General features: G+C 40.6%; 1 protein-coding gene and 1 pseudogene across 6 annotated transcripts in view; one reads left to right on the top strand and one right to left on the bottom strand.

Moving 5' to 3' along the window:
• The window catches only part of LOC122673606 (cGMP-specific 3',5'-cyclic phosphodiesterase-like), a 76,468-nt gene that overhangs the window by 35,652 nt on the left and 18,098 nt on the right, over positions 1 to 22,718 (bottom strand). For 5 of the 6 annotated variants that reach the window (XR_006334743.1, XR_006334745.1, XR_006334744.1 and 2 more), the window contains exon 2: positions 19,122 to 19,710. Coding sequence is in view for 3 of the 6 variants with exons in the window: in XM_043871537.1 (XP_043727472.1) it covers positions 19,122 to 19,710 (589 nt within the window). In the remaining 3 variants the exon portion in view is untranslated. Of the gene's footprint in view, positions 1 to 12,967; positions 13,115 to 19,121; positions 19,711 to 22,718 lie in introns of those variants that run through there. The other variant, XM_043871534.1, reaches the window with a different exon arrangement.
• Positions 14,611 to 14,726, top strand: LOC122673663 (annotated as a pseudogene).

Here is a 22,718-nt window from a genome sequence, read left to right as displayed (position 1 = left end):
ATCGCTGTGAAGCCCCCAACAAATGACAGAGGTTTGGAGATTAAATTCCCCAGCTTTCTTTTCTGGGCGGGTCTCCCAGAAGTCTCCGACGGACTTGAGATTAAATTCCCCAGCTTTTCTCTCTGGGCGGGTCTCCCAGAAGTCTCCGATGGACTTGAGCTCCAGTGGCCTACACTGGTATCTGACTTGAGCACATCAGTATTGCTTTCCTTTCCTTCTTGGTCTCACCTGTCCACTTTTGTACCAGTGCTTCTGGGAACAAGTTGCATCAAGTCCTAGTTTCAGGAGCTTCTTCTGAGGGTTGCCAATCTTATTCAGCTGTAAACTCATCCTTTTCTGGTTCTGTTCAAGCCTGTATCTTGGCCATGCATGTCTCCCCACTTCCCAACTGTTACCTACATTATTGTCGTTTTCAGTCTTAAATTTTAAACAGTGCTAATTTTAGAAAACTTTGAACATAAAAACATTTCAGAGAAAAAAAAGTACATGGTTACAACACCCCATCATTGTTGTTTTCAGTCTTAAATTTTAAAACAGTGCCAATTTTAGAAAACGTTGAACATAAAAGCATTTCAGAGAAAAAAAAAAAAAGTCCATGGTTACAACACCCCAGAGACGAACATTTCCTTTAATCTTTTTGTGTGTGTGTATCTGTAAACATCTGACTTCTTTCCTGGGGCTTGAAGATCCACTTCCACGATGGCTCATTCCCATGGTTCTTGGCAGGACCCCTGGCCCCTTACTGACCTGGGCAGAAGGTTTTAGTTCCTTGTGTATTGGCCTTAGCGTGGGTCCTGAGTGTTCCTACGAGATGGCATCTGGTTCCACCAGGGGAAGTGATTTAAGAGAGCCACAGTATCTTATCATGCCTTAACCTTGAAAGTAACACATCACTTCTGCTTATTCTATTGGTCATACATTGATGAACCCAGGTAAAAAGTAGGAAGAAACTATATAGGGGCGTGAATGTCATGAGGCTGGAATTACTGAGGGCATCTTTGAAGAGCAGAGCTAGTTTGTAATCGGAGCTTTTTGGGGAGTTTTCAAAGACTGCCTTTAGGGCACCTCTTTTTTATGTCTTTCTGGCCTGGCCTCTGTAGAGAAATCATTTGATTTCCCTTGTCACTGTGTCTCACCTGCCTTTTTAAGATCTTAGGTTTCCTTCTAGTTCTCTCTATTTTAATGCTATTGTTTTTCTTTTTTTGTTATTATACTGAAACTTCTCTAATTCTGCAAATAAGACTCAACCATATTTTTAAAGCCACTCCCGTTTATTCCTAATTTCTAAAGTATATCCAATTTTTAGAATTAGATTGTTCCACAGACAGCCCTGTTAAATAATTTTTCTCAGATTTTGTCATTTATATTCAGAACTGTTTCTTTACCTTAAGAAGGTGAAATGTTCTTTTATAACAGCTTCCTCCAGTTTTAGTTGTTCATTAATAAAATCTATCACTCTTCCCTTGGTGAAATAATAGTTTGGGTCACTGATATCTAAAACTATGATCAGATTCTAAGACAGGCTGTGTTCCAGTGGTGAGAGGGTAAGGCTTGAGGCCACAGGCAAAGCCGTAGGCTCCTGAAGTGAAGCCTTTCACAGATTTCTTTCAGAGATTTCTCCTTGGCCGTGAACATAGTTTAAAGCAGAATAAGAATGAAAAGTATTCAGGGCAGCTGATCTAAGCGGCCCATCAAGGGCCTGAACTAGGAATTTAAAACTAGAACTCCATCCATTACTATTGAGCCTCTATCAAACTTTGTGGCCTTTCAGGTTTTTTTTGCAGGCCGTGATGATATTTTCCAATAATTTATCAACACATTTCACATTCATGAAGTCATTTTAGCATGGATGTAAATTTATTGCACAACATTAAATTTAGTCAAACATTAAAAACAATAAGAATAAACATTAAATTAAAAATTTGAGGTACATGTGTCTCTTTCAGTTTGTGTACCCCTGTGTTCATCGCAGCACTGTTTGTAATAGCCAGGACATGGAAGCAACCTAGATGCCCATCAGCAGACAAATGGATAAGAAAGCTATGGTACATATACACAATGGAATATTACTCAGCCACTAAAAAGAGTGCATTTGAATTAGTTCTAATGAGATGGATGAAACTGGAGCCCATTATACAGAGTGAAGTAAGCCAGAAAGATAAACACCAATACAGTATACTAACGCATATGTATGGAATTTAGAAAGATGGTAATGATAACCCTATATGCGAGACAGAAAAAGAGACACAGATGTACAGAACAGACTTTTGGACTCTATGGGAGAAGGCGAAGGTGGGATGATCTGAGAGAATAGCATTGAAACATATATATTATCAAGTGTAAAACAGATCGCCAGTCCAGGTTGGATGCATGAGACAAGTGCTCAGGGCTGGTACACTGGGATGACCCAGAGGGATGGGATGGGGAGGGAGGTGGGTGGGTGGGTGGGGGTTCAGGATGGGGAACACATGTAAATCCATGGCTAATTCATGTCAATATATGGCAAAAACCACTACAATATTGTAAAGTAATTAGCCTCCAACTAATAAAAATAAATGGAAAAAAAATGATACTATGTATGTTATGGTCTGCAGGGGAAACTTGTTCAACAGTTTTATAATTGAGCAATAAAATTAGTTCAAATACTATACTTGTTTTCTCAGTACCTGTCAATAAAAATGGCAGAGTATTGTCATTTGAACATTGCAATTCATCACTGAACATAGTGAAGTGAAGTGAAGTGAAGTCGCTCAGTCGTGTCCGACTCTTTGCAACCCCATGGACTATAGCCTAATAGCCTCCTCCATCCATGGGATTTTCCAGGCAAGAGTACTGGAGTGGGTTGCCATTTATTCGCCAGAGGATCTTCCCCACCCAGGGATCGAACCTGGGTCTCCCGCATTTTAGGCAGACACTTTATCATCTGAGCCACAAGGGAAGCCCCCTTCCTGAACATAATGAGGCGTCCCTCAGGGGGGTGTGCTTTCCACTAAATGTCCCATTTTCATAACTTTGGAATATTTTTATATTTAACTGCTCCTTTTCCTGCCCTTTCCAGTTTGCAGGATGATCTGTTACCTATTTTCTCCACCCTCTGTTCCCTGTGCTGTTCTTTTATAACTTGATTTCTTGTTCTTTTATTTGCTTTGCTTTCATTTTCAGAATGTGGTTGAGTCGGTACCTCAGGCAGATGACTGCCATTAATTGTCTGCACTTACTAACTTGCTTTGCTCTGAGTCTGTCTTTGATAAAGTGTTGAGAGGTATTCCTCTTTTATTAAATATTTGAATTTGTTTGGGCTTTTGTTACTTGACAAACTAAGGATGGTTAAATGTGAGCATGTGCTACAAATGAATTCACAGTCCTGCTTCTCTTGCTGCTGGTCAACTACAGAAAACAATTTTCCTTCCTCAGACTCATCAGTCTCATTTCCTGGCAGACCTTCATCCTCAGAGTCTCAGGTGTATTCAGCTTTACACGGTTCTCCACCTTCTCTGTCCTGTAACCATGCGCTGTCTACATGAACGGAGCCCTCCAATCTGGCATGATCCAGAGCTCCAACCATTCTTGGAGCACAGAATGAAGCAGGGCAAAGGCTAATAGAGTTTTGCCAAGAGAACGCACTGGTCATAGCAAACACCCTCCTCCAACAACACAAGAGAAGACTCTACACATGGACATCACCAGATGGTCAACACCAAAATCAGATTGATTATATTCTTTGCAGCCAAAGTTGGAGAAGCTCTATACAGTCAGCAAAAACAAGATCAGGAGCTGACTGTGGCTCAGATCATGAACTCCTTATTGCCAAGTTCAGCTTAAATTGAAGAAAGCAGGGAAAACCACTAGACCACTCAGGTATGACCTAAATCAAATCCCTTATGACTATACTTTGGAAGTGAGAAATAGATATCTGATAGAGGGAGTGCCTGAGGAACTATGGACAGAGGTTCATGACATTGTACAGACCATCCCCAAGAAAAACAAATGCAAAAAGACAAAATGGTTGTCTGTGGAGGCCTCACAAATAGCTATGAAAAGAAGAGAAGTGAAAAGCAAGGAGAAAAGGAAAGATATTCCCATTTGAATGTAGAGTTCCAAAGAATAGCCAGGAGAGATAAGACAGCCTTCCTCAGTGATCAGTGCAAAGAAATAGAGGAAAACAATAGAGTGGGAAAGACTAGAGATCTCTTCAAGAAAATTAGAGATACCAAGGGGACATTTCATGCAAAGGTGGGCTCAATAAAGGGCAGAAATGGATTGGACCTAACAGAAGCAAAAGATATTAAGAAGAGGTGGCAAGAATACACAGAAGAACTATACAAAAATCATTTTCACAACCCAGATAATCACGATAGTATGATCACTCACCTAGAGCCAGACATCCTGGAATGCGAAGTCAAGGGGGCCTTAGGAAGCATCACTATGAACAAAGCTAGTGGAGGTGATGGAATTCCAGTTGAGCTATTTCAAATCCTAAAAGATGATGCTGTGAAAGTGCTGCATTCAACATGCCAGCAAATTTGGAAAACTCAGCAGTGGCCACAGGTCTGGAAAAGGTCAATTTTCATTCCAATCCCAAAGAAAGGCAATGCCAAAGAATGCTCAAACTAAAGCACAGTTGCACTCATCTCACCCGCTAGTAAAGTAATGTTCAAAATTCTCTAAGCCAAGCTTCAGTAGTATGTGAACAGTGAACTTTCAGATATTTAAGCTGGTTTTAGGAAAGGCAGAGGAACCAGAGATCAAATTGCCAACATCTGCTGGATCATCAAAAAAGCAAGAGAGTTCCAGAAAAACATCTATTTATGCTTTGTTGACTATGTCAAAGCCTTGACTGTGTGGATCACTGCAAACTGTGGACAATTCTTAAAGAGATGGGAATACCAGACCACTTGACCTGCATCTTGAGAAATCTGTATGTAGGTCAGGAAGCAACAGTTAGAACTGGACATGGAACAACAGACTGGTTCCAAATAGGAAAACGAGTATGTCAAGGCTGCATGTTGTCACCTGGCTTATTTAACTTATATGCATCATGAGAAATGCCAGGCTGATGAATCACAAGGTAGAATCAAGATTTCCAGGAGAAATATCAGTAACCTCAGATATGCAGATGACACCACCCTTTTGGCAGAAAGTGAAGAAGAACTAAAGAGCCTCTTGATGAAAGTGAAAGAGGAGAGTGAAAAAGTTGGCTTAAAGCTCAACATTCAGAAAACTAACATCATGGCATCTGGTCCCATCACTTCATGGCAACTGCGTGGGGAAACAGTGGCTGACTTTATTTTCTTGGGCTCCAAAATCACTGCGGATGGTGACTGCAGCCATGGAATTATAAGATGCTAGCTCCTTGAAAGAAAAGTTACGACCAACGTAGACAGCATATTAAAAAGCAGAGACATTACTTTGTCTATCTAGTCAAAGCTACGGTTTTTCCAGTAGTCATGTATGGATGTGAGAGTTGGACTATAAAGAAAGCTGAGCACAGAAGAATTGATGCTTTTGAACTGTGGTGTTGGAGAAGACTCTTGAGAGTCCCTTGGACTGCAAGGAGATTCAACCAGTCCATCGTAAAGGAGATCAGTCCTGGGTGTTCATTGGAAGGACTGATGCTGAAGCTGAAATTCCAATCCTTTGGTCACTTGATGCGAAGAACTTCCTCACCGAAAAATACCCTGATGCTGGGAAAGATTGAGGGCAGGAGGAGAAGGGGATGACAGAGGATGAGATGGTTGGATGGCATCACTGACATGATTGACATGGATTTGAGTAAACTATGGGAATTGGTGATGGACAGGGAGGCCTGGTGTGCTGTAGTCCATGGGCTCGCAAAGAATCAGAGTACTGAGCGACTGAATTATCATCTTAACTTAACTTAGCTTAGCTTAAGTTAGCTCCAATCTTATCATCTTAACTTTCATAATACTCAAACTGCTCATGCTATTCATTTCTTCTCATGACTGAGAAAGTCGTAGAATTCTCTACAAGGTGACTTTTTATTTTTTCTTCCTAAAAAAAAAAAAAAGAAAAAAACCAGCATCTTTGCCTTCATGAAGTTTGTCCAGGCAGCCAGATCGTCTTCATTTGAGTTTGGCATTTATACATCATAATCATCATTTCTCCCTATCACTTTTCTTCCCATCCACATCTTTCCACTTGCTGACATTTTCAGCTTCAGATTTCTTTCTATTCATCCCCTCTTCCTCTCTTGTTCCTCACTAATCTGAAAGATAAAGTCACCTTCACATATACTCTCTGGGTAACAGAGTTGAAATCATCACCCAGAGCTGCAACAATGTCAGGACCAAATCCAGTTGAGGGCCCAAAATAGGAGTGGGTTTATTTACCAATCAATAACTTTCTTAAACTCTGTTTTAAACTCTGATTAAGGCAAATTAATTGCACGGCCTAGAATTATCAAAGTCTCCTCTTTCTCCTCTCTCCTGTTACATGTACTAAAGGTAATTGGGATTTAAGCATGTAGGGCCCAGATGCTTCTTTCAAATGCTGTAGGTGGTCATAATCATCATCAAAGCAGACTTCATAACTTCCTCTGTTTTATTGACATTCTTCATCATTTATTTTCTGTGGAGCCAATGGAACCCTCTGGGGTGCTTTTGCATCTGTTTGCTAAACACTCTGTCTTGACTGGCCCATGTGAAGAAACACACTTTTCCTCTCTGTAAAGGACGTTTCACCCACATTCTGTTGCAGTGCGGAGCTAATATCAAGAGCAGTGACCTGAGGGTCCCAGAGCAGGGGACACAGCTTGGAAGTGGACAAAGCCCAGATAGCAGCCACATCTCAAGACCATATCAGACATCTATTCTTGGGCTTCAAAGTGCAGGCCTGAAGAACTGGCTCAGAAACGCAACAAAAGCTACAAATAGTCCATGCAGCAAGGTCTAAAAACACCTAATCCCTGCCTCCCACACCTGCACCGTTAGCCAAAGCCGTCAAGAGTCCTAAGTTAACTGACTCTGTACCCCACTCAAGCTTGAAAGTCCACAAAGCCTGTAAAGCCTGTAAAGCCCCAGCCTTGATCCAAACACTGATTTCCCCTGCTATTTTGTCCCCTCCTTCATCCACTTCTTATTTATTTCTCAAGGTTCCCTGTCCATTTACCAAGATGGTGGAGTCTGAGTGATTTTTCCACTCCAGTTTAAACTATAGACCAGGAAGTGGGAATGACCATTTGTTAGCATTCTTCATGTTCCAACCAAATTATGTGAGGGTAGTTGTAGAGTACATTTTTTCACTTCATTTTATAGGCATTGACATATATTTCTTAATTTTTAAAATTTTCTATAGAGATAACAATCTAGTAACAATCTGAGAAAGGAAGGGAATTCCAGAAAAAAAAAATTGGTTTGACTATGCTTCTTTGACTATGTTAAAGCCTTGGACTATGTGGATTACAACAAACTGGAGGATTCTTGAAGAGATGGAAATACCAGACCACCTTACCTGCCTCCTGAGAAACCTGTATGCAGGTTAAGAAACAACAGTTAGAACCAGTCATGGAATAAATGACTGGTTCAAAACCAGGAAAGAAGTGTGACAAGGCTATATATTGTCACCCTTAAATTAAATTAAATTGTAACAATTTAATAAAAATTGCTAAGTTTTATTTAACTTAAGGAGATCCATCCTAAAGCAGATCAGTCCTGGGTCTTCACTGGAACGAATGATGCTGAAGCTGAAACTCCAATACTTTGGCCACCTCATGTGAAGAGCTGACTCTTTGGAAAAGACCCTGATGCTGAGAGGGATTGGGGGCAGGAAGAGAAGGGGAAGACAGAGGATGAGATGATTGGATGGCATCACCAACTCGATGAACATAAGTTTGGGTAAACTCCTGGAGTTGGTGATGGACAGGGAAGCCTGCCATGCTGTGCTCCATGGGGCCGCAAAGAGTCAGACATGACTGAGCGACTGAATTGAACTGAAATGCAGAGTACATAATGCAAAATGCTGGGTTGGATTTTTCAATCATATGCTGGACTCAAGATTGCTGGGAGAAATATCAATAACCTCAGAATGCAGATGATACCACTCTAATGGCAGAAAGTGAAGAGGAACTAAAGAGCCTCTTGATGAGGCTGAGACAGGAGAGTGAAAAAGCTGGCTTGAAACTCAATGTTCAAAAAACTAAGATCTTGGCATCCAGTCCCACCACTTCATGGCAAATAGAAGGGGAAAAGGTAGAAGCAGTGACGGATTTTATTTTCTAGGGCTCCAAAATCACTGTGGACAGTAACTGCAGCCATGAAATTAAGACGTTTGCGCCTTGCAAGGAAAGCTATGACAAACCTAGACAGTGTATTAAAAAGCAGAGACTCACTTTGCTGACAAATATCTGTCTAGTCAAAGCTGTGGTTTTTTCCAGTAGTGGTTTTCCAGCTGTGAGAGTTGGACCAGAAAGAAGGCTGAGCACTGAAGAATTGATGCTTTATTACTGTGGTGCTGGAGAAGACTCCTGAGAATCCCTTGGACAGCAAGGAGATCAAGCCAGCCAGTCCAGAAGGAAATCAATCCTGAATATTCACTAGAAGGATTAATGCTGAAGCTGATGCTCCAATAGTCTGGGCAACCTGATGCAAAGTCCCTCACTGGAAAAGACCCTGATGCTGGGAAAGATTGAAGGCAGAAGGAGAAGGGGGCAGCAGAGGATGAGATGGTTAGACAACATCACAGACTCAACGGACTGACTCTGAGCAAACTCCAGGATAGAGGGAAGAACAGGGGACTCTGGCATGCAGCAGTTCATGTGGTCGCAAAGAGTTGTAGAAGACTTAGGGACAGAATGACAACAATAACACAAGTGCTGGGGTGTGCAAGGCAAAGTACCTGCTAAGACAGGCTGTGTTGTCGGTGTGGTAGGGTATAAAGAGGAGTGGCAGAAGACAGTTTGAACATGTCTTTGGTTCAATACAGGCTGAACATGTATTTGGCAAGACTCTTAAGAGAACAAGCAAAAACTACCTTTTGAAAGCTGAAAGTGGACTGGTGCCTCCAATTATAAAAATGTTTGAAGACACTGGGGTCCTACCCATCAGAGGTACCTCACTAGGTACCCAGGCATTCAGCTGAGGCACAGAAGGGCCACTCCTTGGGAGCAAGGACCCTACCGGAGATCCAGGCAGCATTCCCTAAGGATAAATTTAAAACTAAAGTAGATCCATCATAATAAATAATAATATCAAATCTGACAGGGCCAAAAGGATCTTCCAGTAACTTCACTGCTTGCAAAAATAAAGGTCAGCCCTGTTTTAAAAGAAGATAATATAACCCAAATGACTTTCAACAAACAGTCACAATGTCCAGCCTACAATAAACATAATCACAACAAATGAAGAAACAGGAAACACAACCCATAGTGAAGAAAAAGAACAGTCAATAAAAAATGACCCCAGGATGTGAAAGATATTGGAATTAACAACAAGGACTTCAAAGAAGCTATTATAAATGTATTAAAAAGCTTAAAATATGGTAATAATGAACAGATGGGAATCTCTGCAAAGAAAGAAAAAAAGTATTCTTAAAAAGCCAAATGGAAATTCTAGAACTGGAAAGTACGAAGTCTAAAATGAAGAGTTCACTGATTAACAGCAGATTGGATGAGTCAGTGAACCTGAAGGGAAACTGACAAAGTACCTAATCAAAGACTGAGGAAAAACAAAAACTATGCAAAGTTAACAGAGCCTCAGTGTTCTCTGGGACAATATCAAATGGTCTAACATATACAATTGGAGACCAAAGAGAAGAAAATGGGGCCTAAAAAAAATATTTAAACACATGACCAGAATTTTCCCAAAGTTAGTGAAAACCTTAAACATATACACACAGTGTGAAAATGATACATAACACGAAACATGTAAGAAAGGAAGGTTGGCTCACTTCTCATAAGAAAAGTGAAAACCAGAAAAAAAGTGGGAAAACATTTTAAATATTAAAAGAAAACTACTGTTAACCAAGAAGCATCTTTGCAGTAAAGATATCTTTCAAGATTATAGGCAAAATGAAGGCATATTTAGGTAAACAAAATCAGAGAATTTGTCACCATCAGACCAATACTAAAGAAATAGTAAAGAAAGTTCTTCAGCCTGAAGAAACAGATTTTACAGAAACGAATAAAGAGCTTGGAACTTGGCCTGAGCACATGCACAAATATATAAACACTAAGGAAATAGACCCGAAAAGATACTGCTGTGATTTATGTCCACGAGTGTCCTGCCGACCTTTCTCTCTAGGAGTTTTATGGTAACCAGTCTTACATTTAGGTCTTTAATCCACTTTGGGTTTATTTTTGTGTATGGTGTTGGAGAATGTTCTAATTTCATTCTTTCACATGTAGCTGTCTAGTTTTCCCAGCACCACTTATTGAAGAGACTGTCTTTTGTCCAGTGTATTCCTGCCTCTTTTGTTGTAGGATGGAATATTACTCAGTCATGAAAAAGAATGAAATAACGTCATTTGCACAACATGGATGGATCTAAGATTATCCCACTAAATGAAGTAAGCCAGACAGAGGAAGGTAATTATTATATGATACTGCTTATATGCAGAAGCTTAAAAAAAGAAAAAAAAACAAAAAGACACAAATTAACTTATTTACAAAACAGAAATAGATCTATACACATAGAAAACAAACTTATGGTTATCAAAGGGGAAAACGTAGGGCAATAAATTAGGAGTTTGGGATTAACAAACTATATATAAAAAAGATAACCAGTAAGGGCCTACTGTAAAGCTGGGGAACTATATTCAACATTTTATAATAACCTAAAAGGAAAAAAATCTGAAATATATATGTATGTGTGTATATATACATACACACAAACACACACACATAACTTTACCACTGTGCTATACATCTGAACATGCCACTGTAAATCAACTATACTTCAATTAAAAAAAGAAGAATAAGGAAGCCTGGTTCTTCATTTTTGGAGGAGGAAAACAAAATGTACCTTGAAGTGTTAGATTAAAATCAGAGGTAAGAATTTATTGTTTATAATATAGTGGGTAGCCAGCTATAGGAATAAATAAAATATTAGTGTATGTTAGTCTGTGTATTTTTTTCCTACCTCTATCTGCTGAAAAACTAGTAGCAACGAGCATGCCTAGTGCCTAGATCTTGGTTTTTAAATACCACCCCGTCCACTGAGAGGCACCTGGGTTCCTAGGTCCACGGCAGGGGAAGTGTAAGATAAAGTCTAGAACATCCTGCTAAGTAGGTAAAACTTTCAGTTCCCCCAGAAAGCAAGAAAATGCCAAGAGTGATGTGGGAACATATCAAAACGACATCGGTTCAGTCACTCAGTCATGTCCAACTCTTTGCGACCCCATGGACTGCAGCATGCCAGGCCTCCCTGCCCATCACCAACTCCCAGAGCCCGCTCAAAGGCATGTCCATTGAGATGGTGATGCCATCCAACCATCTCATTTCTCTGTCATCCCCAGCATCAGGGTCTTTTCAAATGAGTCAGTTTTTCACATCAGTTGGCCAAAGTATTGGAGCTTAAGCTTCAGCATCAGTCCTTCCAATGAATAGTCAGGGCTGATTTCCTTGAGGATGGACTGGTTGGATCTCACTGCAGTCCCAGGAACTCTCAAGAGTCTTCTCCAACACCACAGTTCAGTGCTCAGTTTTCTTAATAGTCCAACTCTCACATCCATACATGACTAATGGAAAAAACATAGCTATGACTAGGTGGACCTTTGTTGGCAATATAATGTCTCTGCTTTTTAATATGCTGTCTAGACATAGCTTTTCTTCCAAGGAGCAAGCATCTTTTAATTTCATGGCTGCAGTCACCATCTGCAGTGATTTTGGAGCCCAAAAAAATAAAGTCTGTCACTGCTTCCACTGTTTCCCCATCTATTTGCCATGAAGTGATGGGACCAGACGCCATGATCTTAGCTTTCTGAATGTTGAGTTTTAAGCCAACCTTTTCACTCTCCTCTTTCACTTTCATCAAGAGGCTCTCTAGATCGTCTTTGCTTTCTGCCATGAGTGTGCTGTCATCTCCATATCTGAGGTTATCGATATTTTTCCTGGCAATCTTGATTCCAGCCTGTGCTTCATCCAGCCTGGCATTTCACATGATGTACTCTGCATATAAGTTAAACAAGCAGGGTGATAATATACAGCCTTGATGTACTCCTTTCCCAATTTGGAACCAGTCTGTTGTTCCATGTCTGGTTCTAACTGTTGCTTCTTGACCAGCATACAGATTTCTCAGGAGGCAGGTCAGGTGGTCTGGTATTCCCATCTCTTTAAGAATCTTCCACAGTTTGCTGTGATGCACACAGTCAAAGGCTTTGGCGTAGTCAATAAAGCAGAAGTAGATGTTTTTCTGGAGCTCTCTTGCTTTTTCTATGATCCAACGGATGTTGGCAACTTGATCTCTGGTTCCTCTGCCTTTTCTAAATCCAGCTTGAACATCTGGAAGTTCACGATTCATGTACTGTTGAAGCCCAGCTTGGAGAATTTTGAGCATTACTTTGCTAGTGTGTGAGATGAGTGCAATTGTGCGACAGTTTGAGCATTCTTTGGCATTGCCTTTCTTTGGGATTGGAATGAAAACTGACCTTCTCCAGTCCTGTGGCCACTGCTGAGTTTTCCAAATTTGCTGTCATATTGAGTGTAGCACTTTCACAGCATTATCTTTTAGGATTTGATAGACTGAGCCAAAAGGACATCAGTTCAGTTCAGTTCAGTTGCTCAGTTGTGTCCGACTCTTTGCGACCCCATGAATTGCAGCATGCCAGGCCTCCCTGTCCATCTCCAACTCCCGGAGTTTACTCAAACTCCTGTCCATAGAGTTGGTGATGCCATCCAGCCATCTCATCCTCTGTCGTCCCGTTCTCCTCCTGCCCCCAATCCCTCCCAGCATCAGGGTCTTTTCCAATGAGTCAACTCTTCACATGAGGTGGCCAAAGTATTGGAGTTTCAGCTTCAGCATCAGTCCTTCCAATGAACACCCAGGACTGATCTCCTTTAGGATGGACTGGTTGTATCTCCTTGCAGTCCAAGGGACTCTCAAGAGTCTTCTCCAACACCACAGTTCAAAAACATCATTTGAGCCAATAAATTGGATATAATCTGAGAATATGAATAAGATAGTAACACAGCATAACTCATTAAAAAATAAAAATCCATGAGTCCATAATGATAGAAATAATGAATGAATAAGGAAGACAAAGCTCTTCTTCACATTAGAATGTAACTAATATATATAGAGGGTATTATTGATATAAAGTTGGAAAATTAGTAGATGCCCAAAGTGGTAAGTGCTATGATAAGGAAAAGAGTATTTACATAATATCAAAATAACTTCTCTTAAGATATTTATTAATTACAATGGGAAAATTGTACCTGTATTGTGAAACACTTAGTGGACACCACTTTAACCCACTTACCAAGTTTAATATCATCAAAAATGTGGTAAAGTAACATCGCGTGCTACCTGGTAACATATGCTAAGATCTGTGGTATAATTAAAAAACATGTTTGGTCTGGCATTAGATCTCTTCAAACCCTTGGAATTACCTGATAGTCTTTTTATATTCATAACAAGCCCCTGCCAAGCATACCTGAGCTCGTGGTAATGTAAAGTCTCATGGGTGAGAAGGTTTTAAATAGCTTCAGGACTGGATCTGGGTGCCAGGAAAACCACCTGAGTGATTAGAGGGTCAGAACGTTCAGCCCTGCCACTGGATAAGGAAGAGGGGCCTGGAGACTGAGTCCAATCACCAATGGCCAATGATTTAATCAACCATCCCTACATAATGAAAAAAAAATCAGATTGAGGGAACTTTTGGGTAAAGGTGATCTATGTGCTGGATGGTGTTGCCATAGAGGGTGGGCAAGGAAGTTTTGTGTCCCCTACCTCTCACTCCTTGCCCTGTGCATCTCTTCTACTAGGCTATTTCTGAATGTTATCCTTTATAAACATATAGCTATAATCTTACGTATGGCACTTTCCTGAGTTCTGAGTCATTCCAGCAAATCACTAAACCCGAGTGGGGAGCCCCTGCGTCTGCAGTCGGCCTGAAACTAGTGTGGTCCTACTCACGGCTGGCATCTTAAGTGGGGACAACACTGTACGACAGGGCCCCTAACCCATGGGGTCTGTACCCACTCCAGGCAACTCGTGTCAGGAGTGAGCTGGACTGTAGGACACCCCAGCTGGTGTAGAGGTGAAGAACTGATTGTCGGCTGTAAAGCCAAACGAGGTCGAAAGAACATTTGTGGTATTCCTGCCAAAAGCGCCTAAATTGAATCTATTCAAGAAAAACATTCTGCAAGATAACTGGCCTGTCTCCTTCCAAAAGACATGTCAAGAAAGAGCAGCACTGAGAAACTACCCCAGATTTAATGGAGACTAACAAGACAGGACAAACACGTGCAATATGTAACCCTGAGTTAGAGCCTTCAACAGAGGGGGAAGAAATCACTGCAAAGGACATTCATGGGACAACTGACCAAATTTGACTATGGAATGTTAGCTAAGAGCTTTGTATCAAAAAATTTCCAGATTTTGATAAAAGTACGACAATTGTGTAAGACTATATTCTTGTTAGAAAATATATATAGCAATTGCTTCTCAGCCTTTTAGCTAAGATCAAGTGCAGTATCTGTTCTTACCAGAATATACATATAGTAAAAATGTCTCCGAATGGCTCAGAAAAAAAATAATAAGCATGCATCACTTACATGCATTACACACAGAAAAAGAAAGTAATAAAGCAGATGGGGCAAAATATAAACAATTAGAGAATCTGGGTAGAGGGTATACCCAAGTTTCTGATACTGGTCTTGCAACTTTTCTATAAGCTTGAAATCATATAAAGATAAAAATAACAGAAAACAAAAAAGGAAATAACCAACTAGATTTGCCAAATTATATGCTGGTCTTCTTCCACAAAGTGGAATATCTAAAGATTATTAGAGCATTTAACAATGATACAGCAATTCCCAAACTCTGTTCCCTAGGACACAATTACAACACGACAAATGTATCAAAATTGGTAATTTATTAAAATTAGAACAGTAGCTATTGTTATTTCTTTCTTCTGAAATTCATTTTGGAAATAATTTGATTTACCAGAAATTCACTTGAGTAGTGCCTGAGACCTGCAGGATGAGAGATGGTGAAGACGTATTTATCTGAAGAAGGACTGAAAAGGGGGGAATAAGTTTGGGGTGGGAAGAGCTGCAGCTCGAGGGAAAGACCACATGAGTGGCGATGTGATCCGTCCCTACGAACCCTCCAGTTTCTCTCCCTAAAAATCATGGTGTCCATGGAGAGGCTGCCCCATGGAAACAAGAGATGGGTCTAAGTTTTGCATTCCTGTTGATTTAGGAAATAAGAGGGTTATTTAGACAATATAAATCCTTTGACATAGGAAATCTTGGGAGGCGTAAGGCTTCCACCAGACATAGAACCAGGGCTTCAAGGCAATCTGTGATAGTTAATTTTATGTGTCAACTTGACTAGGCTAAGCGACGCCCAAAAGGCTGATAACGCGTTACTTCTAGGTGTGTCTGTGAGGATGTCTCCAGAGGAGATGAACATCTGAATCAGTGGAATGAGTAAAGAAGATCTTTATCAATGCCAGTGGGCATCATCTAATCCCTTGAGTAGGCAGAGGAAAAGAAGGACGAATTTGCTGTTTGAACCAAGATATCCATATTCTCTTGCCCTTGTGCAGTCCACCACAGCTCCTGGCTCTGAAGCTTTTGATTGAGACACAGACCAGAGTTACACCACTGGCCCCCGATTCTTAGGCCTGCAGACTCTGAGTTATACCATCAACTACACCAATCCTGGTTCTCCAGCTTGCAGATGGAAGGCAGACTGTGGAACTTCTAAGCCTCCATACCCAAGTGAGCTTATTCCTACAATAAATCACTTCTTATTTATCTCTATATATCCTACTCTGAAGAACACTGAGTGATACGCAATCTGATCTAAATACTGGATGATGTCTAGTTTTCAAGTATTAGGAAAATTCCAACACATTTATATAAGTTGTTCTGATTATTGGGTCAATATCTTATTATTAATAGATGCTGTGCCACATTCAAGAAAGTTGCATGAAAGATGGCCTGAGAGAGGAGATGATGTGTTGATTGAACATCAGTGACATTTGTGGTGTAACTGAAACTCACTGGTCTAAGCTGCGGATCATGTCATGTTTTAAATATGTGAACGTATTATTTTATCAGCAATAAAACAGTTGAATTCCCAACTGTATACCATTCTGTTACAAAGTTTTAAAATGGGAATCAAATGTTGACCATTTCTTAAAATTAGTTTATCTAAGAGACTTTTTTATTCTCAGCTTCAATCTGAACACTGTTTTATTTCATGGCCACCGCTTGGTTTTCTACTGCTACACCACCATGTCTAAGTGTTCTGTGGTCATGTAAGCTGAAGAAATACTGCTATACAGTGTCATTTTTACAGATTACATATCTAAGGAATGTGTAGGACTAAGAAAACACAGAACACGCTTTTACATTTTGACTATTTCCACAGAAGGCTAAGAGACAGTATTCTGACCACTACTAATTATGAGTGGGCTGAGTAAGGAACTGCGGGCGTGCTCAGGTGCACCAACTCTTTGCGACCCCATGGACTAGGCCATCCGGCTCCTCTGTCCATGGACTCTCCCAGGCAAGAATACTGGAGTGGGTTGCCATGCCCTTCTCAGGGATCTTCCTGACCCAGGGACTGAACCCACGTCTCCTGAATTCGTAGGCAGGTTCGTTGCCACTGAGCCACCAGGGAAGCCAAGTAATGAATTATCCACTAGCCAACTGACTTTCACTGTTAAGACCAACGTAAACTACATCACAATCAATCCCACAACTTCTAATGAAATTCTGTGCCAGGAAGAACTTCTGTAAGGCCACTATAAACGCAGATCAAGGGGGTCAAGGGTGAAGTAGCAACACGAGAAATCCACCAAGCTAAGGGGCTTCACCCTGTGGGCCTATTTTAGACAAGAATTAAACCACTGCTCACTGCAAAACAAAAATTACACCATATTATTGGGTTGGTCAAAAAGTTCTTTCAGACTTTTTGTAACATCTTATGAAAAACTCAAACTTTTTGGGTAACCCAAAAACTCTGAAGATGGTAAAGAAAATAAATGATATAGGTGAAGAAATCCTCAGTGCTGGTGAAGTTTAGGACAATGCAGACAAATGAAGGCTTTCTCAGCAAAACTGAAGCATATTTATGGTCCTAATCTACCAGTGTCACCTAAGATGGGAAGGGGATTCTGCAAATTTGGCAGCAATCCTTCAGCTGTGCCCTTAATTCCCCTCTTGGAGTCTGCTACAGTGTGATGTTATTTACAGAGCTCAACGAGGTCATGGAGATGGCTCCGTGAAGAACCAAAATTGAAAACACTGCCGGTATAGAGTGGATTCCAAGAGCTATCTCAGGATTTAACGTACGTGAACTATCACTTATCTCCCCAGACCCCTACCCTCAGAATTCCTCACCAGTCACCACTATTTACTGACCCAGCTTCAGAACCTGAGGCATCTCCAACGTCTCTTCTCACTTCCATCTCCTGCAAGCTTCCAAGTCTGGCAGATTCAACTGCTTCTGCAATCCATTTCCTCCTTTTGATCTTGAAGGCCAGTGCCCTGCTTTAGGTCCTTACTTCCTCAGCCTATTAAAATAGCCTCTCCTACCAGTTTCCAGTATTTTTCCATCTAATTTACTTTATGACCACCATAATATTCATCCTTCTAAAGCACAGTCTGAATCACCCCAGTCCCCCTTTCAAACCATCTTCAATTATTCCTCATGGCTCTGAATCAAATACATGCTCCACAGCTGGGCATTCAAGACCTCAGTGATCTCCAGTAGCTCCTCAAAATCTACACTATCCCCAACATATATCCACATAAGCAACACATGGTCCAACTTCCCGTTTCTTCTTCAAACTTCTCTTTGCATCTGGCTCTCACCACGCACACAACTCAATCTACTCAAATCTTACCCATCCTCCAGGGTCTGTATCAATCATTGCTTCCTCAGAGAAACCTCTCTCCATCCCCCCAGTTACATGCGACCTTCTACTTCCCTGAACCTAACACATTTTTCCTGGCTCTATTATGACCTGCTTTCTACTCTACTTATTTACCTCCCCTACCACAATCTTCTCTTAATCAATACTTATTAGGACTTATCTCTGTGCCAGGCACTGTACTAGGCATCAGGAGTACAGGGCTGAGCAAAACGTCTATGACCCCTCAAACTGCACAGAGGAACCTCACCTTCTCTGTGTTACTATGGGACCTACACAGTGTACCACATGATAAGTAGCAAGAACAATTGTTCTATCAAGGTGCTAGAACATGATTCATAAACACACTGCCACTCAATTAAGACGCTTTGTTTAAAATCTCTAACTCTATCAATAAAAGAATCATTTTCATAGGAAATTTGAAGAAACATATATTGTCATCTTTAAGTCTATAATGAAGACTTGTTCACTACTGAAACAAAAATGGAAGAAATATCAAATCCTTCCATCAAAATATTGTAGAGCAAAAATTTCTATTTTTTGAAGATACAGATAAATTTATTTAGTAAAACAACTGAAAGAGTGGAAAGGAAGATAATCAGACTTTGGTATCAATGAGATGTCAAATGAATGAGTATGATGAAGTGAATGAATGAATTTAAAAAGACTATTGGTTTGGTTTTCAGACAGTTTTTGGACCTATTATTTTAGAATCTCAGTAAAATCCTCAGAAGTCCACGTGGTGATAATGTGGAGAGGGATATGTACAGTAATCAGGAAAAAACGAGAGAACACAACTGTGAGATGAGCTATGTCAAATTATCACTTAGGAGAATAACAAGACAAGATTTCCCTAAGGCCCCTGGGTTGGACTCAACCACCAGTGAAGAAATTGACTTTCAAAAGATGGGGAGGTTCCTAACCATACGTCCCCACTTTAAATAAGCTTGTAAAGGATGAAATCTCAGTTTCAAACATCGCTATGATTCCCAGCGGCTGCCCAATGCCCCATCCACACCCCGTGCCCCACGCTGCCTCTGATCCACGAGCTTACTTACCTCATAGGCGTCCTTGATGTTCAAGGGCTCGCCAAGAGCGGCCACGTGTCCCACGATGCCTTTGTTCCACTCTAAGCGGATACAGTTATTTGAAGCTTCTTCCAGTGTTGAACCTTCTGCAACATCAAAGAGGCGGCTGATAAGAAACTTGTCATTGGAGCTGTCCTCACAGACGAGGAATAAGGAGTAGCGGTCGGCGGAGATGAGTCCATGGATATGCAAGAAAATTTTGTGACATAAGGCTGTGACATCCAAGTGACTAGAAATATCTTTCACTAATTCCAAGAGTCTCGAGCACTGGTCCCCTTCATCATTATCAAACCGGGGGGAGGTTAGAGGCATCTGTTCCTTCTTGTCTGAGTCAGAGAGGAAGCTCACAGTCCCCTCAGAATCCTTGATAACAATGGGTCTAAGTGGCCGATCGAATTCGGAGGCAGAGATCTTCCTGGTTGGTGTTCCAGGGACACTGCTCTCTGCACGGGTACTTGGCTGCAAGGGACAAGAGCAGGATTCCGCGTGGCCTTTGACTCCTTCCTTGCACACAGGGATGGTGTGTACTCTCTCAGCAAACCATGCATTGACCATTTCTCTGTAGAAAAGAACATGTAGAGACATTAAATATTTGAGGAAGACGGGAGTGGATAAATAAGATGTGGTGCATATATACAATGGAATACTACTCAGCCATAAAAAAGGACTGATGCACGGTAACTTGAAGAGACGTGGATGGACTTACTGTCTGTCATACATGATGAAGTAAGTCAGAAAGAGACAAACAGATATCCTATATTAACACATATATATGGAATCAATAAAAATGGTACTGATGAACCTATCTGCAGGGTAGGAACAGGGATGCAGATGTAGAAAGTGGACGGCGGTCATGCAGGGGGGTGAACAGGGAGACCAGGATCGCAGTATGTGCGCTGCCACGCATAGGACACACAGTGGTGGGCACTTACTGTGGAACGTGGGCGGTTCAGCTCAGGGCTCTGTGGTGACCTAGACGGGGGCGGGGTGGGATGGGGATGGGGATGGGGATAAGGGAGGGAGGTCCGAGAGAGAGGGGACATGTGTACACACATAGCTGACTCTCTTCACCATTGAGCAGAAATTAACAGAAATTAACACGACAGTATAAAGCTACTATACCTCAATAAAAACAAAACACTGTGTGTGGGGTGGGGGGGGGGGCGGTGGCGAGCATGCTCGGTCATGGCTGACTCTTTGCTATCCCACGGACTGAAGCCTGCCAGGTTCCTCTGTCCAGGGACCTTTCCAGGCAAAGGAGAGGGTTGCCATTTTCTACTCCAGAGGATCTCGCCAACCCAGGGATCGAACCAACATCTCTGTCTCCTGCATTGGCAGGCAGGTTCTTTACCACTGTGCCACCTGGGAAGCCTCCCTCCTTAAACACTGCTACCCCTGAAAACTTCTAAAATCCTCTCATGGTTAACTGATGCGGTAACCATTTGTCATAGAAAATGAAAACATGATGGTCTATTTAAGACAGTTTATTTTGAAAAACTGTAGAGGACAATTGTTTCACTGAACATTTTAATAAAAGATTGACTCCTGTATACATATATTTTCAGATATCTGATTTATAATGCATCAAGTGTCAAGTCGGTTCCTCTCAAAATCAGTTTGAATTAAAGTAAAAGCCACTAAATTTGACAATAGTCTAAGGAAAACACAGGCATGGAAATCTGCTGTTTAAAACACACAACTTATTCTGAAGTTAAATATTCAAAATTTTTTTAAAAAATTATCTGAACTTGGCTAGGTAACATGCTTAATTTTAGACAGTTTTTATCTATACCACTATATATAGATTAGATTTAGGAAAGGAAATAGAAAACAGAAACAATTTGATCTAGTATGTAGAAGAAAGATCGTAGACTACCATTAATAACTTCCTAATAATGCATGTCCAATAATCTAGAATAATCTTCTATTTACTCCTTGTATAAAGGAGGAAAACAAAAAATAGGCAGTAACTAGTATACAAAATTTAATCCAAGAAAATTTAAATTATTTATGTTGTTCATGTGCCACTCCATGAAGAAACTTACCTGGGCTAAAGGTTTCATAGTCAGTATTAAAAAAAAACAAAAACAAAAACAAATATACCAGATCATATACATCCAAAAGACTGTTGTTCAGTTCAAGCTTCTTGGGAAGCTGTAATCTGATGCAAATTGATGCCCCCATTACTTTAAACATTCTGGGAACTTTTGAAACTAACTTCTAAAGAAATTCAAAGTCATATATATTAGTTTACCTAAAAGCTAGATCTTGTTTTTCACTGAGCCTTGCTCTCAAAATAAGCAAAGAAAACCACAAAAAACCTAGAGTAACGGCTAACAATACATATTGTATGCAGACCTGATTTTTCCCCGAATACAGACCTGATTTTTCTCCAAACTCAAAATTTACTTTCAAAAGACAATAACTTGCTAGCACCGAGGATGCTTAAAAGAATTGGCCTATAAGAGCAATGCAATCTCCATGAGGCAACGGCTTACTGGTTATTTTCATGAAACAGCCAGGATGCAGACACTCTCCAAGCCTTCTGGCTGCAGCAGAAATTGATAACACCTCTTCAGAGGGCAAGCAGGCAGTATCTAACAAGTTTTAAAATGCATTTATCCTTTGTTCCAAAGATTTTACACACACGGCAAAAGAAGTATCAGTGTATTTACTTACTGTTTGTTATAGCAAAGATAAGAGCAAACTAATCCCATAAATAGAAGCCTGGCAGAATCCATCATGGCACATTTATAAATGAACACTGTGCTAAGGTGCTTCATATCTGACTCTTTGTGACCCCATGGACTGTAGCCCACCACGCTCCTCTGTCCTTGGGATTCTCCAGGCAAGAATACCGGAGTGGGCTGCCATGCCCTCCTCCAGGGGATCTTCCCGACCCAGGGATTGAACCTGCATCTCTTACATCTCCTGCATTGGCAGGCAGGTTCTTCACCACTAGCGCCCCTGGGAAGCCCAAATGGATCACGAGGCAGATAGTACAAGGTACTGATATGAATAATCACTCCAATCTATTAAGTGAAAAAAGAAGATCCAGAAGGAGGAGAGAAGAGCTAATCATTTTCCTGGGTCTCCACTAAGTCTTTCACTTATAGAGTGTTCCCTGAATTATTTTATTTTGAACAATAATCTATTGTTTGGTAAATATATATTACCCTGAATTGACACCAATCTATAATGCAATGGGTAAAAAAAATATATAACATAGATATTATCAGGATTATCTCATAATTCCAAGTGTCAGATACATTTTAAAGCTCTCTTTAAAAAGTACTTACTATATTACTCCAGTGTATACGTAGCACAGAGTTTTGTTTTTTTTTTAATGTAATTGCCTAATATTTTATAAATGCATGCCGTGGCTTGGCACAAAATTTCTAGTGATAAGAATATACTCTGGTAACAGTGTATCTCAAAAACTTCTATAGAAATGAGGGGGACATACTTTGGGAAATGTTTATGTAATGTCCAAAATCACAAAGAAAGATTGTGCCAAAGACATTGATGTCAGATATTCATGTGAGAAATGTACAGGAAGCATTTGAA

Source organism: Cervus elaphus, chromosome 17, assembly GCF_910594005.1.
Source record: "Cervus elaphus chromosome 17, mCerEla1.1, whole genome shotgun sequence".
Taxonomy (NCBI): Eukaryota; Metazoa; Chordata; class Mammalia; order Artiodactyla; family Cervidae; genus Cervus; species Cervus elaphus.
Note: the sequence above shows the minus strand (reverse complement) of the source record. Positions and strands in the feature narration are given on the sequence as shown.